Genomic DNA, 23,614 nt, shown 5'->3' on the forward strand with positions numbered 1-23,614 from the left:
GCATTAAACCTCTTATTTTCCTTTTTAAATCAATCTATTGATTCATAGAATTTTGTTAGAGCTCATACCATATGATCTCTTGGCTCTTAGCTCTTCTCGTTTCGTCACAAGTGCCATATGAGCTCTTAGCTCTTGTTGTATATTCTAAATATACAAAAACGATTTTGCGGTAACTGTGTCATGTTAAAAATCTGCATTCTTGAACTCGGCGAAAAGAGTGTAACTAGGATTATTTAGTTTTGTTCTTGACGATAAGAAACTAAGTTATCTTGGTCGATGCTTTCAACGACAATGACCTGATGCTAAAGTTATATGTTTAATCAGTTTATATTCTTTCATTCTATGCTTAATCTATTCTTTCTATATCCCTTATTCTGTCTATATTCTATATTCTTTTATATTCTATATTCTGATGACGTCCCAGGGGTCTACCAACTACCTTTTCCCCATAGGTTATTTCTCCGATAACACCCTGAAAGTTTTGAGTATATTGTGTGACCTAATTAAATTTCTGTCCAGTAGAAGCAACAATTTGATGTAAGGTTCCATTTTCTTTCCTCAATTCCATATCTTAGGGTTTCCTTATAGCTGTTCAAATAGATACGTGCAATTACGGATAATTGGAACTTAATCTGTGCGCCCATCGTCTTATCCGTTATTTGTTATCTCCCTTAGCCTACATAAAGAGTTATTAGTCCTAGCTTAGTCTATTACGAATATGGTTCATAAAATTAATTAAGTGGTAGTTGATGTTGTGTTGTTAATAATTATGGTTGCTAACCAATTCAATAGGCTTCTATATCCATTTTCATCGTTGTTTCTGTAGCAGAGAAAACATAGTAGGCCTAAACTTCCACTCTTGTCCCTCAGGACTGTTGATATAATTTTTTGAAATGGGTACGTAAGTTTTATTGTAACGTCCGTGCACCTACCTTAGTTTCAGGTAATAAAAGTGTTAGCTGATAATTAATTTTTCCCTCCGTGTTTTGTCATTTTTTGAAATTTGAGTAGTCCATATTATGCTGGTGAAATTGAAGGGTTATTCTCTTGCCTCCTTTATAATTGAGTTGGATACTGACAAATATTCCTCTAGTGGTAATCACCTGGTCGCATGTGTAGGGGCGTTATACCTTCGTATTAGGTAAGGATACATGTTTGAGACAACAAAAAAATCTTGCTACCCAGAAGTTTTGGGTTACCAACCCAGTGGTAATATTGTGTCGTCCAAATTCTGGAGCTGAATTATATATTTAAGGGCGTGAAATAGCTTTATGTAATTTTATTTTTTAACTTCTTGGGAAAACTATTACTGCGAAAGGCTTTGAAAAGCATGATTTTCGGTTTGTCACTGTGAAAAACATACGATACGCAATTTCTTCTCTGATACGATGATACATCTCGTGAGTTTTTAACATCTGTTTTTGTACTGAATAAATCTTATTCTTTTCCTTTTAATAATTACCTAACAAAACAGCGTTTTTGCTACTATTTGGATTTGTGGAGAGTTCTGACTAGACTTTTTAATTCTGATTATAATATTGATTTTCGCTGTTGATTTTGCTTTTTTAGAGTAAATAAAACAGACGAAAAGTAATTATTACGTAATGGCCAGAGGTGAAAAAAAAAGTCAGCTACAGTAGTAGCAACAATTATGCTTATGTTCAGTAAGTGTAAATGGAAATTTACCTCAGGGTATTATCATGGACGGGCTAAAAATATCTTGGGAAAGGGGCAACCAGTCATCTGAGGGGGATCAATATACATTATTCAGTCACAAGTTATCCTTATACTCGCTAAAACAATCCAATTTGTTTTGGTTGCATTTTCGAATTTGAAAACTAATAAAAAAACATCTAAACAAACAATTGCTAGACTTAGAAGCGCAGCGGTCCGTCTAAATTTTGCTACACACCTAAATAGAAGTTAATTATTTATATGTGACTGTTTTTTTCCATGATTTTTGAAAACTTTGTTGTATAAAAATGTCTGTTTCTTAATGTACTTTTCTGCTTCATTATTTAATTTTTTGTTGTAAAAAGGATTCTGGATACTGATTTGATATATTTAGTGTTTACGAAAAATGCATCGCTCCCTTAATAGAAAAAAGGTTTTGCCTATTTTCATCTCTGATAAGTTTCGTTCCATGTATTCCTAATCCTTATTTTCACCCGTTTCTTAAGCTAATATTTATTTTATACAAGATTTTCTTCTCATTTCAGTATTGATAAAAGGTTTGTTTCTTTTTTCAGTGACAAATTTACAAGGTTTTGCCAGTGGAAGAATTTAGAAGAAAATATCCAGGTAAATAATAAAATTTGTTTCTGTTCCCAAGTAAATTAATCTTTGTTTTTAATCTTTTGTTAATTCGTTTTTTTTAATTAATGTTTGTAGAAAAATATGGGCTCCTTTCAGGAACCCAAAATCAATCCAAACATCAAAATCTTCTCGATTTACAATTCAAATGATTGATAAATAAAAATCAAAACCAGCCATGAATCATCTTTTTTTAATTTTCTGCAGTCATAGTTTATGGAACTTACTAGAATATCATCATATTCAAGTATTTTGCTATACGTGGCATCCTAATTGGCACTTTGGGGTGTCAGTTGCGCATACTTTTTCTTAAGTTAAGAAAATATCGTACCATTTTGATATCTCTCGAATGTGGATGCGACTGAACTGATGTAGTTTGGTTCATCAATTACACTTTCACTCCCAGTTGCCCTATTTATATATTGATTGATCGATTCGGAAGTGTGTTGCTACTATTTTATAATTGATTTCTTAATCCAAATTAGGAACTATTTTTTCTTTTGATAATGCAAGGTTTCTCACAAACTATTCAGGCAGCTTGTTGTTTGGTCATCATGACATCAGTCAGTCTTCGGGTTCATCAGTTTCATCATTCATCAGTTCATTAGTTTCAGTCTTCGCAGTGAGTTCCATTGCAAGATGTAGCTTTTGAAGTAGAAAACTATACTAGTAGGTAGGCTGGGCGAGGAAGGCAAATGTTCAAGGGAGCTAAAGTTTCTTGGTCCAAGAATTCTTAAATTGGGCAGCTGTTTTCTGAACTCTAAAGGCACATTTCCGTGCTGCATTCATCAGCTTTTTCATTAGTAAGATTATGCATAAAATCGCTTACCAAAGTGGCTCCTGCAAACAGACAACATGCTTCAGTGATATTCAGGCTTTTCAGGAAAGGTCTGATGCCCTTATATTTGCACAGTCAAATCAGAATTATTTTCATGCAAGATATATGATATACAGACTTCTTGGTCTACAGGTCTGTCTTTTGATTTTCGCATGATACATTGAGATATCCTTAGGATGTTGATTTTGAATATTTTTCTTTTGAAGAGATTTTGTTAACGCTTTCTTTCGGATACGAATAACTAATTCAAGAACAATCATGGTGATATAACATTGTATTTCAATGCTTTTAAGCTATAGGCCATAAAAAAAAAGAAAAAAAAAGAAAAAAGAAATCATGGGACCAGGGCAATCGTATTTGCATGTTAGCAAAACTGCTAAATTTTAATTTACTAATGAAAATCAGTTAAATCAACTATACATAGGATCAAAAAAAAAATAAATAGTGGTTGTAGCCTCTTTATGAAGTTAGCAAATGTTATTATATATCTAGGAAAATTGGCGGTAAGATAGGTAAAAGGTACTCACCCCCCCCCCTACAAAGCGATCTTTGGATTGGCCAAAGTTCACTGCATCTAAATAAAACCTGACACAACTTTTAAGCCATTTTAAATTTATGACAGAGGTCTGTGTTTCATGGCAAATATTATCATGATAAAACGTGAAAAGATTTTATAGGGGTGGATCAGTGATGAAAAAGTGAAGAATACTTAATTTTGTCCATTCTTTGTAGTTAGCGCCATTTGAATATTTTGATAAAACGCTTTAGTCTGTTTTGGACGTCCTGTTTGTCAAACAGTTCGTGGTAACGAACTGTAGTAAGGAGCGACCCGGCTCAATAGTAACCGAAACTCTAAAAAATGGAATTTTGATACCAATAGTTACATCAAAAGAATTGCATTTTAATGCTGATTTTAAATATATAAGTTTCATCAAGATTAGTATTACTCATCAAAAGTTACGAGCCTGAGAAAATTTACCTCATTTTAGAAAATAGGAGGAAACACCCCCTAAAAATCCTACAATCTTAACGGAAATCACACCATCAAATTCAGCATATCAGAGAACCCTATAGTAGAAGTTTCAAGCTCCTATCTACAAAAATGTGGAATTTCGCATTTTTCGCCAGAAGACATATAACGGATGCGTGTTTATTTCTTTTTTGTTTTTGTTTTTCCAGGGGTGATTGTATCGATTCAGTGATCCTAGAATGTCGCGAGAAGGCTCATTCTAAAGGAAATTAAAAGTTCTAGTGACCTTTTTAGGTGACCAAAAAAATTGGAGGGCACCTAGGCCCCTTCCCACGCTCAGTTTTCCCTAGAGTAACCAGATCAAAATTCTGAGATAGCCATTTTATTCACCATAGTCGAAAAACCTAATAACTATGTCTTTGGGGTGACTTACTCACCCACAGTCCCCGTGGGAGGTGCGGCAAGTTACAAACTTTGACCAATGTTTACATATAGTAATGGCTATTGGGAAGTGTACAGACATTTTCAGGGGGATTTTTTTGGTTCGGGGGGAGAAGCTGATGGGGGGGGGTATGTGGGAGGATCTTTCCATGGAGGAATTTGTCATGGGGGAAGATAATTTCAATGATGGGGACGCAGGATTTTCTAGCATTATTAAAAAAAAACAATAAAAAATAAATATGAAATGATTTTTCAACTGAAAGTAAGGAGCATCACTAAAACTTAAAACGAACAGAAATTATTACGCATATGAGGGGTTTACCTCCTCTCAACACCACGCCCTATACGCTAAAGTATTTTTAATAATTTCAACTATTTATTCTACGGCCTTTGTGATTCAGGGGTCATTCTTAAGGAATTGGGACAAAATTTAAGCTTTAGTGTAAAGAGTGAGGTACTGACGAGGGGGTGAATTCCCTCATATACGCAATAAAAAAATGCGAATACGGAAGTTCGTTACGTAAGTTAATTCATAAGTTACGTGTACTAATTCATAAGTTACTCATAAGTTACTATATAATTCATAAGTTACTGTTTTACTAATGAAAACGTTCGTAAGAGATTAAAAGTTTTAGTTGCCTTTTTAAGCAATCAAAAAATTGGAGGGCAACTATGCCTACTCCCTCGCTCCTTTTTTTTCTTCTCAAAATCTTCCGATTAAAACTACGAGAAAGCCATTTAGTCAAAAAAAAAGATTAAAATGCAAATTTTGTTTTAATTATTCATGTGCGGAGAGCCAAGATCAAAACATGCATTAATTCAAAAACGTTCAGAAATTAAATAAAGAAAAAAACAAGTTTTTTTAACTAAAAGTAAGGAACGACATTAAAACTTGAAACGAACAGAAATTACTCCGTGTGTGAAAAGGGCTTTTGCTCCTCAGCGCCCCGCTCTTTACGGTCTGTGGGGATTAAGTAATCCCCACAGACATAGTTTCTAGGTTTTCGAATAAGCTGAACAGAATGGCTATCTCAAAATTTTGATCCGTTGACTTTGGGGAAAAAGTGTGAGTTGGAGGGGGCCTAGGTGCCCTCCAATTTTTGGTCTGAATCTGATGGTGTGATTTGCGCTAAGATTCTATGATTTTTAGTGGGTGTTCCTGCCTATTTTCTAAAATAAGGCAGATTTTCTCAGGCTCGTAACTTTTGATGGGTAAGACTGAAACTTGTATATTTAAAATCAGCAGTAAAATGCGATTCTTTTGATGTAAATCTTTGTGTCAAAATTATGTTTTTTAGAGTTTTGGTTACTATTGAGCCGGGTCGCTCCTTACTACAGTTCGTTACCACGAACTGTTTGATTCTCATGAGCCTTCGGGTTTCCTCTCTTAAAAAGTGGCATAAACAATGATGTCTTCCAAATCCTTGGCCATTGTCCTTAAGTTAACACTTTATTACAAAAAAGAACAATAATCGGCATAAAAATGGAAAGAAAATTCTTAAATAGCTTTATTGGTATACCATCAACACCCGCAGCAAAATTCTTAAATAACAGCTTAATGCGCTCTCTTTATATTCTTCTTCTTTTATTCTATAAAATTCTGTTTCTTTTCCTATTTTCTTATATATTATTTTTTCTTCTATTGATTTTTGTCTCTGTTTCTTTTTTTTATCATCTTTTTCTGTCTATTCTATCAACCCTGTCTCTCAAATCTGTCTAGGTAAAATACTTTTTCGGATAATTTACGGTATCCATAAGATTGAGTAAGTAAAACCACTTCTTCTTTTTTTATTTTACCAACCTTTACCAAATTGTAAGCCCAAGAAATTTACCGACTGCCAAGTCTAAACAAAGAAATATTTTGCTAATTATTTCATTTATTAGAAAATATCAAGAAATTCCCCAAATTTTAGCCTATTACTATCGTTATAATATCATCATAAAAGCATAGGGTAATTGGATGCTCTACTTTTGGCTCATTGTAAGTCCAAGGTGACTCAAATATAAGGTTAAAAATCTAAATTTAATATATCAGCCAAAATTTGGTCTTCCTTGGATTGTGCAAGTCATTTTCCAATTTACCTCAAGTGCAAAGACTGTTTGGGTAGGTGGTTTTAAGGTACCATGCTTTTTAAGGAAACCTTAAAAACTCTATGCGCATGTGCTCTTTCTTTAAATGAGTTCTTGTTTATATTTTTGAGCTCGGTCTTTTGTCTGGAGCTATTTTAATTATTTTAACCATGATGTATTCTCTTAACTTTTTTTTTTGTATAGACTACTCCTTGCTTTGGCCAAGATAATAGTTTTAATCGGATGAAATAACTAAAATAATTTTTTCCCTAGAAAATTAAAACCCTCTTTTTAAAACTCATTGAAACTTCGTCAGAAAGTTTCGGCTGTGTACTTATAGCCTGTTGTTTTCACGACAAGCCTAAGCCACTTGACTAAGTCTTATGTTAGACTCCATAGAGATTAGATTTTATTTTTTAGAAGATAAAATGTTTGTGTATCCAGTTGCTTTGAAGAAAAAATTATGATTTTAATTGTACTGTTGTTTGCTTTAATTGATCATTTAGAGCTTCATAGCTCTAAAATAAAGAGCTCTCTTCTGGAGAAAAAGAAAAAAAGGCCAATGATGAAAGATTGTACTAGCATTTTTTTTTATATATTAGAAAACGTCATGAAAGTGCTTGAATAGAAACAACCTTCATTAAAAGTCTCTCTTTACGGAAAAGCTAATATGACAAGGCTTTCCTTTATCTGAAAATGAAAGGCGAGTCCTTCTCAGAAACCACCAATTGCTGACAAAAGAAATAAAAAGAGGAGAATGACTTGTCTCTCTCATCTTTTTAGTTAACTATGAATGACTTTTCTGTTCATCGGATAATTGGCAGAGGAGGTTTTGGAGAAGTATATGGATGTCGGAAAGCTGATACAGGGAAAATGTATGCCATGAAGTGTTTAGACAAAAAACGCATCAAAATGAAGCAAGGAGAAATGCTGGCACTCAATGAACGATTAATGCTCCATTCTGTTAGTACTGGGGTAAGTCACCTTATTCCTCTTTATGCTGGCAGTGACAGTCAGGGAAAAGAGAAATTGGAAACTTTTAAGAGGTGGATCTACTTTGATTTAAAGCAGAAAGATAGGGATTAGAAACTGCGCTACTGACACTGTAGCCTTTGGTTATTTTGTTATAAAATTAGAAAATTTCAGTGAAAGTTAGATGGTTGATACAGACAATCTGCAATGCTATTGAATCAAAGCTGAATTCTTTTATATTTGATAGTTAGTCGACTTTTTTTTTCAAGGATCATTTTAGGTAGAAGGTCTGTACAAAGAAGGTCTTGTTTGGCTTGGGAAAATCACGTCTGGATTCGATGAAATCTTTAAATTATTAGGCCTACTGTTGACGGGGTTCTGCTTTTTTCTTATTTCTCTACTATTTATTATGCCACAAAAGACAGTTAATCATCAGTTTAAGGTTGGCTAATATAATGACTAAATAGCTAGGAAGTTAGATGGCGTCAGTGGTTTTCTTTTTGACGATAGTACCAGCTCCAACCCTTGTAAATGTCACACATTCTTTGATTCAGGTCTCAAAATAAATAGAAACACCTTGGACGTCCTTTGCCAAGACCCCTTGGAACGTTACTGTAACTTTGACCCGTAAGTTATAGCTTAGGAGCAAAACCTAAAAATATATTTCAAGGCAATAAGTTTATATGCTCCCGTATCATGTTTGCAAATGCATTATTGATTATTTTAAATTGTTATTTGCAAGATCAACATTTAATTAGAGAACTTCTGAAATAAGTTCTCTGTATGTGAAGTAATCGTCAAACTCTGTATCCTCATTGTTTTATTTTGCGAATATTTACACTGTGTACTATGTACACAATGTACCGCCAGGTTAGTAGAAATAGGGATAGATGGTATCCTTGCCTAGGTAAATTTGGTGTAGGAAAAGAAAACAGTAATGGCTACAGACTTTTGATATTTTGTAGGTATAACAATCTAGTTATAGCCAATACGGTGTTTGGTCATAAAATGGCCCATAAGTTGACATAGTACTCCCGGGATGGTAAGACAGCAAACCTTATAGATTATGTTATAGTAAACTGAAAACTGACAGGATCAATACAAGATACTAGGGTATATAGGAATGATGTTATTGATGTTAAAAGTAAAGATCACCATCTAGTACTGTCTAGGGTTAATTTAAAGTGGAAATTTCGAAAGGTTAACTACCTTCCGGGAAGGTATGATGTTGGTAGACTCCAGGATTAGATTTTGAGAGAAACTTTCTTGGGACAGTTGAATGCTAAACTTGAGAGTTCAAAATTTTAAAATGTGGAAGATGGCTTGAATAATTTTAGAAAAACAATTTGTGAAGTTGCTGAAGTCTCTTGTGAAGTCTCTTTGGAAAGAAAGTTAAGACTGCGGCTAGGAATATTGGTGAAAAAGCTTTATGTTTAATAGAGAGAAGGGGCTTGTATAAGAATCATTTGAGAGATACATCATATGAAAACAAAAGGAATGTAAAGAAAGTGGAGAAAGCATTATAATATGAACTAAGGAAGTGTTGAGTGGAGGCCATGGATAAAATTGCTGAGGATCTGGAAGATTCAGCAAGACGGCATAATAGTAAAACATTTGTACTGGCATGTAAATAAATTGAGAAGGAGTAGTCAATCCGGACTTGTCTCAGTTAAAGATAGGAACAGGACCACAATTAGTGATAACGGAAGAGTTAAAGAGAGTAAATACTATGAGAATGTGCTAAACCGAGATATAGTTGCAGTAAAATGAAAAAAGTTTTTTATGCCTTGGATGTGAAGAAAGATTTGTTTTGCGAAGAAGAATTAGCGACAGTACTAAAAGAATTATAAAATAATAACTCCCCAAGGTGCTGTTAGTATAGTAAATGAGTTTCTTACATTTGGTGGCTCTGAGGTTAGAAATAAGTTATTGAAGATTATTAATATGATTTTTGGAAAAGGGGAAGTACCTAACGATTTTAGGAAAACCTTAATTAAACCACTGTATAAGAAAGGTGATAAGAATGAGTGTCGTATTTATCGAGGCATTAGTCTGGTCTCTGTAGGTAGTAAATTACTTAGTAACATGATATTTAGGTTAATAATTGAGAAGTGCCTTAGTTGTCAAACACCTTTGGTCTTCAGTTTCATAGATTATGAGCAAGCGTTTGATTCTGTCGATAGAAGAGCTTTAGGAAGGTTTTGTCCTTAAATGGTATACCAAACAAATACATTAAAGTGATTAGTGCTATGTACGAGAATAATACTGCTGCGGCTAAGGTAGGAAATGAGGTTAGCAGCTCGTTTTGTATTAAATCAGAAGTTAAGTATGGTTCTGTTCTATCCCCCTTTATATGGATCATTTTGATGGACTTTGTCTTAAGGGGCACAGGAAAGGTAATCGGAGACCACGGAATTAAGTGGGAAGAAAAAACTCTCCTGGACCTAGATTGTGCTGATGATTTAAGTATCCTAGATGAAAGTGTGAGCAAAATGAATGAACTTTTTGATGTTTTCCGAGTTTAGGGTGCTAGAATAGGTTTGAAAATTAATGTTAAGAAGACTAAGTCACTAAGGCTAGGAATATGTGATGATGAAAAGGTGACGTTGGGGAGCAAAAAAATTGATCTGATGGACTGCTTCACTTACCTTGGTAGTATTATTAGTAAAGACCGTGGGAACAGTGAAGATGTTAAAAGTAAAATAGCCAAGGCTCATGGTGTTTTTTTTTTTTTTTTTACAATCAAAAAAAGTTTGAAAGAATAAAAAGATAAGTCTACAAATCAAGATTAGAATGTTGAAATATACAGTGATCGCAATGGTAAAATATGGCTCTGAAGTATGGGCGCTCCGAAAAGTGGATGAAGGTTTACTAGATGTTTTCCAGAGAAATTGCCTAGGGATTATTCTGGGTAGCCGGCTGACTGATCGTATTTCAAACAGTAGGCTCTACTATAATCTTGGTTCAATCCCGCTTTCTAGGGCCATAACGAAAGAAAGGTGAGATGGTTATGGAACTTTTTGCGGATGAAGGATGACAAAATGCCAAAGATTGTCCTTTTCGGCCAACCGTGTAAGGCTAAACGGAATGCAGGTCGTCCTCGTCTGGGGCGAGAGAAAGTGATAAGGAAAGATTTAAAGCAAATGGGAACTTCTTGGGTGGGGTATAAAGAGGGAGGCTCTGAATGGATTGGGATGGAGGAGGAGCGTGCGTAGCTGTGTTGGCCTCAGGGGGCTTGGTGCTGTGGTGAGTTGTTAGTAGTAGTAGTAGAAGTTGTAGTTGAGTAGTAGTAGTAGTAGTATTTACTGTGGTTAATGGAAATCTGTGTAATAGTCCATCGTCTAAAATTTAATTTTTTAGTACATAGTTCTTTTTTGGATATAGAACAGAGCATGTCTTCTTTCCTTTTTTCTTTCTTCTTTCTTCTTTTTTTATGACCTACAACTTATGAAACATAATAAACATCAAAATTAACAAGTTAAAAAAAAAGAAAAAAAAGAAAATGGAAGGTCTGATTCAAATTCAGAATTTCCGGTGTAATTTGCCAAAAATTTATGAGAGATACGGAATTTTCATAAATTTGTCGAAAAGATAATATAAAGTTCTATCAGCCTCCGAAAGTTATTTTATTTCTAAAAAGTTAAATTTCGAAGTTATGGTAGTTTGCTTAGACAAGGTGTAGGGAATTCGCAAGATCAAAACTTAAAAATAGAAAAAGTTACAGAGGAAATTTCGTATTTGAAAAACCAGTATCAGCTGCAGATCTTAGAAGGTCAGGATCTAGAAAAATAGTCACTGGTAGGATATCAAACATTTTTTATGTGCCATGACAAATTTGGAAATTATTCCTAAGGGAACGAAGCAATTTCGTTGATAATAAAGTTAATTTCATCTTGTGTAGTTTTCATATTATTACTCATTTAAAATACAAGAGGCATCGAATTAAAATTTTTAGAAAATAACCCAAAATCTGAATTTGCCATTAGAGATTGCCTTTTGATGAATTATTTTAAGAAATCTAGAAGAAATACAGAATTTTGTTCTCTGGTTCACGGAGAGATAATTTAATGTTCTTCAGGATTGCGATACAAAATTGTCCTGGAAAAGTTTACTTTCCCAGTTAGAATAGTTTTGTTTTGAAACCGTGTACAACACGAGAAAGAAACCCTTTTTTTCTGGAAAACTACTGAAAATCTCAGGAACTTCAGTTGAATTTGTGTGTCCTGTTTCACTATTCTCATGCCCAGAAAAAAAATTGAGTTTGTATCTCTTACCACTTCGAAGTTACAGGCCGCTGATCACGAGAAAAAAAGAAGAAAAAATCAGCTGCAAGAAGCCGTAGTGTTGCTCCGCAACATAGTGAAAAAAAAATCGGTATGGATTTTTAGTATCATGAGTGTTTGAATAAAACTAGGCTCTAGACTGAAATCCATGCTTATAAAGTACAAGGGAAAGTCAAAATTCTTTCTAGTAATTTTTTCTAATGAGAAAAGCGAGAGATGGGACAATAAAAGCTTTCCATTGTACTAATTTAATTATTTAAGCTTTTAAAAGAATTTCCTTTTCAATTAGCCTCACCGTGTTCCTATGGATACTTTTTCAGTCTTTTCTTGGAAGTAGTTTCTTTACATTTTATTCCCTAGGACTCAGAAAGGTCTTTAATTCGCATAATTGTAGCTTTTTTCTTTGATATGTGTTTGATAAGTATTTACGTCGCCTTGAAATGCAAAAAAAAATGTTTCATTATAACTAAATACTTTTATCCATTTCGACTCCTTGTATTCCTCCTTGTAATATAAATTTGAAACACTGTTTTTCTGTAATTTTGTCGTTTGAAACTTAGTGTTTTAAGAACTTTGTTTTTTCATTGTTACATCGGCTAGATACGCCAGACAAAAATGTTTGCATCAATGAAAACGACAAGATAGGATTTCATCATCCGACAGAGCCTCCATGTTTCATGATGTTGTATCTTTGAAAGCATTAGCATGGCCTTTGGTATTCTTTGAGGGTTTATTGGCTCTTCTGTATTTTCTACTTTTATTTTAGAACCAGAAAAATAAGTAATAAAGTTAATTTGCCCACATCCCTAAAAGTTGCAACTCGGCGCTTGTTGATATTCAGAATAAGGTTGTACCATCTTGGTTAGTGGTTTGTTTACCCCCCCCTCCAAGATAAAAAAAATAATGATAATCTTTTATCATACAGTTTCAACCTTCCATCCTTTCTCATCGTATAGAAATCCAGGCTACATGCCTGGTTGAGATTCAACTTTTTTTTTATAGGAAGTCAAAATAAAAAGCTTGTACCACACCATATCGTTTACCAATTTGGAAGATGAGGTTGTGAAAACAATAACCACTATTGGCAAGTTCTATATAGCGCAGACAGTAAAAAAAGGCAAAGAAAAAAACTTTTTAAGCTGAAAAGTTTTTAAATAAACGCTCAGAACGGCATTCCCAAAATTATAACTTTATGTCCTTTGTTTTAACGAAAGAAGACATCATCTTTTCACAACAAACATTGGTGTTAAGATCGATCAATAAATCTGGATAGAAAATTTCTTTATGCTGACTTATTTTTAGTTTCTCAATAATAATGGATAAAAATGTTACATAAAGGCATATCTTGAAAATAACTAATTTCCTACGGCATTGTTTGGACCTTGAAGGTAATTAAATAAAAAAAAAACTAATTTTTTTAGCTGAAAGTAAGGAGCGACATTAAAACTTAAAACGAACAGAAATTAGGCTACTCCGTATATGAAATGAGTTGTCCCCTCCGCAATCCCTCGCTCTTTACGCTAAAGCTTTTAATTGGTTCAAAAAGTAGAATTGTGGCAAAGAGTCAAACTTTAGCGTAAAGAGCGAGGGATTGCGGAGGGGACAACTCATTTCATATACGGAGTAGCCTAATTTCTGTTCGTTTTAAGTTTTAATGTCGCTCCTTACTTTCAGCTAAAAAAATTATTTTTTTTTTATTTAATTTCTGAACGTTTTTGAATTAATGCATGTTTGGTTTTGGCTCTCCGCACATAAATTATTAAAATGAAATTTGTATATTAATTCTTTTTTTGGCTAAATGGCTTTCTCTTAGTTTTGATCAGACGATTTTGAGAAATAAGGGGTGGAGAAGGAGGCCTAGTTGCCCTCCAATTTTTCGGTTACTTAAAAAGGCAACTAGAACTTTTAATTTTTAACGAACGTTTTTATTAGTAAAAAAATACGTAACTTAAGAATTAACTGACGTAACAAACTTTCATAACCTTATATTTTTATTATGTATACGAGGGGGTTTGTACCCTCGTTAATACCTCGCTCTTTACACTAAATCGTAAGTTTTGTCCCAATTCTTTAAGAATGACCCCTGAATCAGAAAGGCCGTAGAATAAATAGTTGAAATTACTAAAAATACTTTAGCATAAAGAGCAAGGTATTTATCTCCTCCTAAATACCTCGCTCTTTATGCTAAAGTATTTTTAGAACCCCTTTTATGCGTAATAATCTCTGTTCGTTTTAAGTTTCAATGCTACTTCTTCCTTTCATTTGAAAAAACGTTTTCATGTTTATTTTTCATTGTTTTCTTATAGTAATGCTAGAGAATCCTGCGCCCTTGTCATTGAATTTTTCTTCCCCCATGACAGATTCCTCCAAGGAAAGATCCTCCAATATAACCCCCTCTCCTCAGCCCCACCCCCAAACAAAATAAAATCCCCCTGAAAACGTCTGTACACTTCCCAATAACCATTACTATATGTAAATACTGGTCAAAGATTGTAACTTGCAGCCCCTCCCCAAGGGATTGTGGGGGGGGGGTAAGTCATCCCCAAAGACATAGTTATTATAGTTTTCGACTATGCTGAACAAAATGGCTATCTCAAAATTTTGATCCGTTGACTTTGGGAAAAAAATGAGCGTGGGTGGGGGCCTAGATCCCCTCTAATTTTTTTGGTCACTTAAAAAGGGCACTAGAACTTTTCATTTCCGTTAGAATGAGCCCTCTTGCGACATTCTAGGACCACTTGGTCGATACGATGACCCCTGGGAAAAAAAAACAAAAAAAAAAAACAAACAAATAAACACGCACCCGTGATTTGTCTTCTGGAAAAAAATACAAAATCCCACATTTTTGTAGATAGGAGCTTGAAACTTCTACAGTACGGTTCTCTGATACGCTGTATCTGATGGTGTCATTTTCGTTAAGATCCTACGACGTTTAGGGGGTGTTTCCCCCTATTTTCCTAAATAAGGCAAATTTTCTCAGGCTCGTAACTTTTGATGGGTAAGACTAAACTTGATGAAACTTATATATTTAAAATCATCATTAAAATGCGATTCTTTTGATGTAGCTATTGATATCAAAATTCAATTATTTAGAGTGTTGGTTACTATTGAGCCGGGTCGCTCCTTACTACAGTTCGTTACCACGAACTGTTTGAGAACGGATTGGTTAGCCATGATGCTCTAAGATGCCTGTATGGCTAAAATACGAGAAAAAATCCTGCGAGAAAAGATCCTGCTGTTTTATCTTAGTACTATTCTCGAAGCGGCCCGATAGTTTAGTATGCTTGTCTTCTTGTAGCTGAGAGACAGACGACGACTCCTTTGAAGGCTGACCAAGTCGAGACGTAAGGGCATCAACTTTTCTCGATCATCCCGTATACCCCTATCATTTCAAAAATCTTTTGAATGGGTACTATGTTAACATTTTATAGTTTTGTATTTACCCTCCTTTTGAAAACGAAAATTCTAATGCGATGCTGCTAACTAAATTAAGATATCAAAAGTAACTCTTCACCACTCTTTCAAACTTTACTTTTTTCGTCAGATAACTAACTGATGGAAAAACTTGTCTGAAAGATTCATGTAGATACTTTGAATAAAATTCATGCTCAAGTAAATGCATCTTTTAACTACTTCGACAGTTTCAATTTCTTCGAAATCCTTTATTTCTAACTCAAACCACATCATAATATTGTTGGTGCCGCTTATGAGAAGCAAGATAGCTAGCTCTTTACCATGACCCAACGTTATGCCTATGGTAAAGAGCAATTTGCCTTTAATGTATTATTTACTCCTTCCTACCCACTTTATACGGAAAGGGTGGTCTTAGAAATTTCATGAGGGGGCTCCATCAACTTGAAATTGAAATTGCTAATAAATTCTTCCATAATCCCCAGTTTTATAGATTATGAACAGTTATTTAGTTCAACTGATAGAAAAGCTTTTGTCATGGTCGGTCCTTGAATTGTATACCGTATAAGTACATTAAAGCTATGGACAAATGGGAATGTAAAACTCCCCAAGACCAAGATTATGTAAATGAGATGAGTGTGGATAGATGATTTCAAGTGGGTAGCATCACTTACCTTGGCAGTATTATTAGTAAAGCTGGTGGATACAGTGGAAACAACCAAGGCGAAGGGTGTTTTCATAATTAAATAAAGTTTGGAAGAAAATGAAGATAGGTATGCGAACTTAGATTAGAACACTATAAGCGAAGGTTATGACAGTGGTGAAGCATCGTTCTGAAACTTCGGCACTTTGAGAGTGCGCGGAAGATATGCCAAGTATTTTCCTGAGGAATTATCTGAGGATAGTCTTATGTGCTTGTTTGAAAGAGTGTATATCAAACAATGAGCTGCACGAACATTGTAGTTCGATTCCACTTCGTAGGGCTTGAATAAAAAAAAAGGTTAAGGTAGTTTGACCACTTATTATGGGTACATAATGACAAATTACCAGGGATTTGTCTTTTCGGTCGTCCATCTTGGACCAAAATGAAAAGCAGGTCGTCGGTGGTTGGAGCGGAAAGACTTCAAAAGGAAACGTTTATAATCAACGTTTAAAAAGACATGTTTGAAGTAATGGGGGTCCAAAAAACTCAATACTTTTTTTTCTGGACGGCTTGAAGCTTACAACCTTAACTCCCTGACCAAGTGAGCCTTATTCTTCACGGCAAATTTTAGGTTGGAGGCACGGTTTCCCTTGAAATTGCGGCCCGTGTCAATTTTTTCTCGATTGCTTTGCAACTTTCACAAATCGTTGCCTGGGCTAAGAGGATTACACAATATTGTTTGGAAGGAAAAGAGTTCTAGAGGGCGTGGAAGTGGGCCAAAAACCTTGTTTTCCCTGATCAGTTTAAAGGATGGAGCTGCAAGTCCCTGTGCCAAGAGGACAAGAAATAGTCTGGAGACATACCCCTCCCCAAAAGGAGGCCTGTCAAGCGTATTTTTTTATTCGCTCAGAAGTTCTATCTTCCAGTAGTTAGGCTAAGAGGATTCCAATGCACAAAAAAAAAAAGAAAAAAATTGTTCTCCCGAAAAAAAAGACGAAAAACTTTTTCGAATGGCTTGAGACCTACACACACGAGTTCCTCGACCATGGCGAATATACAAAATAAATTAGGTGAGGGACACGGATACCCCAAAAATGGAACCATTTTTTATTTTTTTGGTTGGAATGAAAAGCATGTTTGAAATTCACAAAAAAAACATTTCGTAAAAAGGGCCTAAAAATATTACTTTGCCTGAAAAATGGGCCCAAAAATTGTCAATAATTTTTTTTTGAACAGGTTAAAATTTAAACTCTTCAGTATCAAGTGAACCCAAATGCACCAAAACAATTCCAGGCTGGGGACACGACCCCCCTTGAAATAGGGCTAAAAAGGGTCAAAAATTTCGTCTGATTGCCTTGAAGCTTTCAAAGACCGTTGTTGTGCTAAGGGGACCGCAGATTTTTGTTGGCAGAGAGGAGGGTGTTAGAGGGCCCAGAAACGAATCGAAATACTTGTCGTCCCTGGTCAGTATGAAACTTAATGCAGTAAATCCACGGGCAAAGGCAAAACTGGTGAAAAACACCGTTTAGCCGATTCGGTCCAAAAAACAGCTCAAAAATTTGTTGTCCAAACGTAGATTTGGAAACCAAAAGATAGATACTTCCAGATTGGCTATAAGATTACATTGACTGGGACAAGAGAACCTATATGCAGATAAACAGTTTCGAAAAAAATTAGGTTTGGCGTTATTATTGGCGTAAAAAAAAGGTACAGTATTCTTTATGTCTCTCCTAAAGTCTATCCGGCGACACGTCGTCCAAATTTCTTGCTGTTAAAGCCTGTTTCATGTTGCTCATACTTCAACCTGGGAAGACGAGAAAGACCCCTGGCCTTCTTGCGCAGTTCAACCTTGCGAAAAGCTGAAATCCCCTTCCTATCATGGGGAAATATTGTTAGTTTCAAGTTTTGACCTTGGTTAAGATATTTTCCCCTTGCTTTTGTTTCTAGAGGTAGACTTTGGATTTATTTGAAAATCGTTAATTTCGAGGCAATCCTCAAGAAAGGTTTTATTGACACCGAAAATACAATTCAATACATCATTTGCTTTTTTGGAACAAATGTATTCAAAAAAAAAAAAAGATGTTAGCTCTAGAGCTTTTTCTGGAAAGTTTTATGAAAATGTGGAAGTTAATTTTAGAACTAGTTTCTGGAAACTTTCTCTGTCAACGGTTTATAAACTGTTAGTGAGAAAGAAAGCACATGCAAATATAAATAAACTTATACATGTTTTTAAATTAGCGTGAAAATAGGTATTGTTATGGGACGTAATTTTAAACGAATTCTGTAATTGTTTCGGTGTGTATAGTTTTAAGCATCTTCTGTAAATTTGATTTGCTGTGATTCTGTTTTGGGATTCTTGACTAAGCTAAACGTATTATATAGTAAATAAGTTCTTAGACCACGTTGACCAAACAATACAACAGGAGAAAATAAAACAGGGAAAACAAGAAATACAAAAAACGAAGAACGAAGAAACATAACTCCAACACTTCAAAACCCGAAAGAAATAAAGGCACAATAAAGCCTTTTAGAAAATACTTTCTCCGATGAAAGTTTGATATTCTATTCCGCATTGCGTTTACCTCTTGAGACCAGAAGTTTTCGCCCAAAATATTTGCTTTATCATTTTTCACTGGCTTTAAATTACCTCGTTTTTCTCGTTGCCCCGCGTTCTCTTGTAATACTCATAATATCAAAACCAGCTAGGCTCGCGGAACAAAAGCTTGAGAATTTAATACTGGTAGTTTAATTCTTGCAAAGTGCCCGAGGCTTTCTCTTTTAAGAGTTAATTTTATCTGAGGATTTTACCCTCGAGCTCCTGGGATCCCTGCAGATGACTGTAAAAAAGAAAAATCTTTCAGGCTCGTAAAGGCTTTTTGTGAAAAGCTGAAGAAAGAATTGTAATTTAAATTTTTCTGAAGGAGGGGGGAGATATATTTATAAATATATATTTGTGTTATCAGTTTGTGATGTGTTTATTTAATACTGTCTTAAATGATTTTGTTCGGCTTATAAATGAACTTATTATTGGAAGGGTAACCAGTTATTATTAGAGGCAAATTATTTAACTGGAGAGAAACAGTCCATCATATTTTTTTATTTTATCAATGGTCGTGCCCAAGGTGGCATGGTTTATTTGGTATTTTCAAAATTTCACAGAAGAGCGAAAGCAATGGTTTTTTCCCTTCTAAAAAAGCAGCGTTTCTTCTAAGATTTAAATAAGAACAACTATGTAACAATCACATTAGTAGTATTGCCATACTGCCTTCCACAATATTCCTATCCTACCATTCCACGACATCCCTATCCTGTCATTCCATGAGAGCTCTATTCCGTCATTTTTACGACAGCCAGCAAGTGCAAGTTAGGTCAACGAAGCATGTTTAAAAACTTAAGGGTGTAGGAAAAACCTTCAGAAGGCTTCTTTACTCCAGGATTTGTTTGGTTCTTACGTCATGGGATTTGAGTGTTACATAATAGGACATGTTAGAGTCCGTTAGTCAAGATTATATTTTATCTAATTCCTTAAAAACCTACGCCAAATCAAGATTTCTTTGCTTGCTATATTTAAAAACCTATGAAACCCCCGCCCCAATCAAGATTTTCTTTAAAGAACCTTCAGCATCCCCCCGCCAAAGTAGGATTTCCTTGGGTGCTATGTCATAGGGTTTGGGTGTTCTTTAATAGTGTTTTCTTCGAGATGCAAACGTTACCTAATAGAGAGTCTTTAAAAAACCCACGAGACCCCGCCAAATCATAATTTTCCCGGTCCCGGTTGTAAAAAAATTGATCAGGCTCCTTACATCATCTCAATATTTCATGCATTTCCGCCATTTCGTGTTATCAAACAAGTGATTTTTGCCGCCGTTTTCTATGTGGAGAATATTTAGGGAGAGTCTTGATTTTTAAATGGCGAAAATAGCTAAGAATTTTTTGTCGTAAAAAAGTATTGATTGATCCTATTAACAAAGGCTTCCTAGTATCCAACAATTTCCAGAAAAAAAGAAGCGTCACCTATCATTCTTTTAAGGGGAACCGAGTAATTTTCTATTGTCTCTGGGGGCTATAAAACAGATACTACTACAGGGTCCCTCATCAGTCTCCTATTAGACTTTGAACGTAAACATCAACTCTCTAAAATGGATTTTCAAAGAAATTTGAAAAAGGATTGGATGTGTGCTTATATGCAGGTAAGTCTCTCTTTTTTTATACCCCCTCCCCTCACCAATATGTTCAAAAGATGAACATACCCAAATGTATCCTAATATAAATCTCTATATTAGATAATCATCTAAAGTCCCACTCCCTCCTGCTATTGCATGGTTCTTTCAGTGATAAATTGATCTCCTTTTTCGTGTAAAAAATATATGCTTTTCTCGTGCCTTTTTAATGTGTCTTTCTTTCACTATTCTTGCACAAAATGGAAAATCCATAATACTCTTTACGCTAATTGTTAATGACCCTCAATAGCACGATACAACTTAGCTTAAATATTTTCATAACTAAGTATATTCGGATTAAACCATATTTATAGCACGGCGTCAGATGTAGGATTAGTTTCCTGTATGTGTCTAACGTAACGCATACTGTAAAATAATTGTTTGAAAAGGAGATTTTTGTATTTAAGGCAAATAGTTCCTTTGTGAGCTAGAATGAGAGCTTATACAATTCGGCTTTGATTCTTTTAACCAGTAAGGTAGTTGTGTAAGAAAACATGTTATATTTACTCTTGATTTTTGTTTTTGAGGGGAGTGGCCTTTTTTATGTTCAAATTCTGACTAGTTCCATTTCAAGCACTCAACATAACTTATTATTGCTACTTAATCGTGAAAAAGGGGGCGTATATTTTCCTTTACTATATCATTGAAAGAATAAAATCAAAATATAATTGCAAAATTAAAATACTTACGACCAGGGATACTCATTAATTTATAATTTTCTGTTAAATACCCCATTTTTTCTATATTCGCTACATAAATCACCTTTGCTTAGCTAGATTATTTGATTCTATTTTTGGTTAGTTGAATTCATTATTTTTCTTTTGAAAAGTTTCTTTTATCGTCGCGGGACGTGAAAACTATGGATTTCTGAGATTGATATAGAAGGAGTTGGTGTGTAATGAGTTAAATTTATGTGGGAACATTATTCTCAAGTTATTTGGAAAAACGAAAATTTTAATTTTAATTACAAGATTTCTGATGATATACATGGGGGACATGAGCCCCGCTCCGTGAGCTACTAGAAGCTCAAGAACGAAATATGCGTGAAGAATGTTCTCCTTTACTATACTGTTGCAAGAATAAAAACACAAGTTTACGATCAATGATATTCGCTTATTGAAATTGTTCGGCCTTTCTAAGGTTAAGAAAGTTTAAATTCCTCATACTTGAAAGGGGTTTACTCATCATTTGCCATCCATAGTCTCATATCATTGCGACATTTTTTGCCCCATCCTCCTACTGTCAAGATCGGCAAGGGTGCAATGAGTTAAGTTTAAGTGGTTACATGTTGAAAATAAGATGTATTTTTGAATAAATGGAAAAGGAAAATTTTATTTGTTTTTAAGGAAAATTTGGACCAATATCCACCTCCTCCTAAAAGGGCAAAGGCCTGGATTGCAACAGTTATGCAAAGTCTGGAGACAGACCCTATAAATAGCGAAATTGATGGTCCCTCCATGGCCCCCTCAAGACCTTCGGTCATTGCGCATGCCGGGCCTTCAAGACCTGCTGCACCCAAGCAAGGTGAATGTGCAGACACTTCTACCCTCCCACATGGAAGTGCAGTTGCTGGACCTTCTGTGCTCTCCTGGCCCATAGCGAAGATGTCGGATCTTCTACTCCCGACCAAGTTGAAACTGTCGATCTTAATGTAAGTGTAACATTCTTTGATATTCCTCGTAAAGGTTATTTTTTAGGGGTGAAAACTATCTTTTTACGGCATGGAAAGGGAAATAACTAGCATGTAGGGGGTCTTGTTTGCCATCTCTGAGAGGGGGTTTAATGCTATTGTCCTATCCTTTTTAATAATCCATTTTGTTCAATCTTTGAAGGACTTCGCTAAAAACTTAAATATAATCTATATCTATATCCATGGGCTATCCCCCATCTTTAAAAAGTAACATATTCCTTTAATTTTACTATAGGAACATATTCGACAGTTTTGAGGACCCCTTGGTCGTAAAGGAAATGGACATTTCACCATTTTTTTTAGCTATTAGTGGTGTTTTGAAAATAAGGTGTTTTTTAAGATCTTGGTTCTAATATTGAGAACCTAGACTGTTGGAAGTAGGGGGATTTGAGGACGTTGCCCAATCGATTTTTTTCCAAGAAAGCCTAAGTGTATGAAATTAGAGTTTTACTCTTGCCTCTAAGAAGACGTATTTGAGGGTATTAGATTAATATTCCTTTTCAGCACAATGAAGGGCCCGCTAGTTCTGGTCTGAAGGGTCTGAGGAGCCAGTGCCACCTCCTGGATTAATATCACATTTCTTTAGTTTACTTTAGGGCCCCTGTCGATGTTGCTCTTGGCAGTCCTAAGAGAGAAATAGCTAAAAATAAGACATTTTTTCCAGGTTAATAAAAAGGAAATAACTAAGATATTCATGCTTCTAGAAATAATGCATTCTTGTGTTGAAAACTTTGTGTTCTAAGAAGGGAGGTGTCAGAGCATTAACCAATGGGTTTTTTTTTATAACAATGAAAATATAACATTTGTTTCAGATTAATAAAGAGTTCTGACAGATGCTGTTCTTATCGGTCCTAAAAGAAATAACTAAAATAAAACATTCTTTTTCGGCATAATAGCGGGGGGGCCCTGGCCGATTTTTCTGTTACTTACCTTAATATTCTTTTCACAGCTAAAAACAACAATTGCTTCAAGGAAATACATTTTTTCAATTCTTTCAGGTATCCGTTGATGATGAACCAGCTTGGATCAAGGATCTGTTGATGGGCTTTTTTGGAGCCCCGACAATCGACACACCCTCCCCCTCTGTAAGTTTTTAAGACTATTCAGAACATTATAATGTCTAAACCGTAAAGAGGGGCGCACCCTACCCAAACGTATGTGGTAATTTCTGATATTAAATTTGTAGCTCTTAGTGAAAGTCCATGCGAAGGGTCCATGTATGGAATATTTTCTGCTCATTACGCCTATAGATAGTAGTGTGGTCTCAATGCATCTGAAGGATCAACATATGGAATAATTTCTGGCCATTAAATTCATAACTAGTGCATTTTTTCAGCCTAATATAGATTCTTTCACACAACGAAACCAAATTGTTTCAATTAGCTAATAAGCTCTTATTATTATATTTCGTTCAAATTCTGGCATTAATACCGTAATTTAATGACAGTGGTTGTACGTAACCGAGTGAAAGTGAACATGAGGGAATTATGGTGTGGGGGTGAACCCTATAAGTATACTTCCCCCAATTTTGACTTAGACACTTTCGTGAGGGATTTTGGCGTTGACGCGAAATTTTCGGACAATTGGCCAAACCAAGTGCCAACAAGCCAGGTCGAGAGGGTGCTAGACGAACAGGCGCCCGCCCCTTACAGTGATATGGGGCAATCACAACAAAATGGAAGCGGCTCACCCCGCTATTGCCTGATTTGCATTTAGATGATTCTGCCTTACGTAATATTTATGTTTTTAGAGCTGACTTTTGA

At 35.0% G+C, this 23,614-nt stretch overlaps 1 protein-coding gene across 1 annotated transcript in view; it reads left to right on the forward strand.

The window, feature by feature from the left end:
- Positions 1 to 23,614, forward strand: part of LOC136026035 (G protein-coupled receptor kinase 1-like) — a gene marked incomplete in the record, with an annotated part of 161,755 nt that overhangs the window by 87,042 nt on the left and 51,099 nt on the right. The window contains 2 exon segments of the mRNA XM_065702193.1: positions 2,250 to 2,301; positions 7,416 to 7,607. Coding sequence (XP_065558265.1) covers positions 2,250 to 2,301; positions 7,416 to 7,607 — 244 coding nt within the window.

This window comes from Artemia franciscana, chromosome 4, assembly GCF_032884065.1.
Source record: "Artemia franciscana chromosome 4, ASM3288406v1, whole genome shotgun sequence".
NCBI lineage: Eukaryota > Metazoa > Arthropoda > Branchiopoda > Anostraca > Artemiidae > Artemia > Artemia franciscana.